The sequence below is a fragment of the Pygoscelis adeliae genome, unplaced genomic scaffold (assembly GCF_000699105.1).
Source record: "Pygoscelis adeliae isolate BGI_AS28 unplaced genomic scaffold, ASM69910v1 Scaffold45, whole genome shotgun sequence".
Lineage (NCBI taxonomy): Eukaryota > Metazoa > Chordata > Aves > Sphenisciformes > Spheniscidae > Pygoscelis > Pygoscelis adeliae.
The window spans coordinates 5178646-5180013 of NW_008825114.1; the positions used below are offsets into that span (position 1 = coordinate 5178646).

The 1368-nt window shown below is 36.2% G+C and overlaps 1 protein-coding gene across 1 annotated transcript in view; it reads left to right on the plus strand.

The window, feature by feature from the left end:
- Window positions 1-1368, plus strand: part of CNTLN (centlein, centrosomal protein) — a 340217-nt gene that overhangs the window by 278083 nt on the left and 60766 nt on the right. Inside the window, exon 18 of the mRNA XM_009328161.1 lies at window positions 558-781. Coding sequence (XP_009326436.1) covers window positions 558-781 — 224 coding nt within the window. The remainder of the gene's footprint in view (window positions 1-557; window positions 782-1368) is intronic.

Genomic DNA, 1368 nt, shown 5'->3' on the forward strand with positions numbered 1-1368 from the left:
AAACCTTTTCTATTATACAAACCCACTTACATGCTGTTGCAGGATTTGCTTGTTTAAATTAGCATGAGTACATTTTCAAAGATTTAGCTCATTATTTTAAAGTGAAATTGTTGTGTAAAAAGTGACTGTCAAACAGCATCTTTCGCACAGTTAAAATAAACTCTATTTTTACTAAGTCCCACCTATTGCATCTACTGACTAACAAGGCTTTTCACTACCTTTTGTTCTTGTTTGCCCCTTGTAGCCAACACAGCCAATGAAGCAAAATTAACTGTATTTTGGCTTAGACCTTAAAAAAATCTGTTAACAAGACACTGAAGCCTTTATTTTCAGTAATAGCAATCAGAAACTTGAGCCACATTTAACTTCCAAGTCCTCATTGAGTTTGCAGTGTTGGCACTTCAGAAAAAGAACAACATTAACGGAATTAATTTACCAGTTTGTGTACTGAGAAATATTTTAGAGGCTAGAACAGTCTTTTGAAGGGCCAAAGAAAAATTAGAAATCATCTTATTGTGATGATCTGCCAGTGTAGTAACATGCCATTTTATGTTTAGTGAACAGAACAAAAAAGAGGAATATCATTGTCCAGAAACCGGGCTGCTCTGTTACTCTACTGCAGGAAAGAATTAAGTCATTGCAGCAGCAGATAGCTGTTTTACAGAATGAAAAAAAGACAGCAGTGTCTTCTGTGAAGGGATTTAAAGAAACCAATGAAAAACTAACAACTCAGCTACATTTGGCTGATCAGAGACTTCAAACTAGTAAACTGACCATAGAGGTAAAGTACTTTTCATTATGGTGTCTTACAGTGTTCTGCTTGATTCTGTTGTAATTCTGTGAAATTTTGGTAATGTTGATTTTTGTCTCTTAATTTGTTATGATCAAAATTATGAAATGTTATATATTAGCATGCTTTATATGAGATTCTGAATCAGTTATTATGTACAAATGATATTGAGGCCTGATTTACTATTGAATCAACCCAATTCATTAATCCTGCTAAAAAAAGTGGTCTTCATGCTGACATTTTACCTGCTTTCAAATGGGTGAGGGGTGTTTCACTTTTAGCCTGTGGCTTGAGAACTTCCCTGAGAATCTGGTCAGTCCACATGAACTAGCACTCATTCCTCTGTGAAGAACAGGCACTTTTGGAGAAACCAACTGTCTCTGTACGCCCCAAGAGTGGAGTGCTCAAGGCAACTGGAATTTTCTTCAAAGGGGGCTCAGACCAGTTCCATATCTATTTAATCTCATCTCTCTCTGTCAAGGTGGAAAGCTAGAGAGCAAGATTTATGAAAATAGAGGCTGGTAAGCTATTTGGTTAATAGCGCCAAAAATGCCAGCTTTCATCTCTACTTCAGTCTT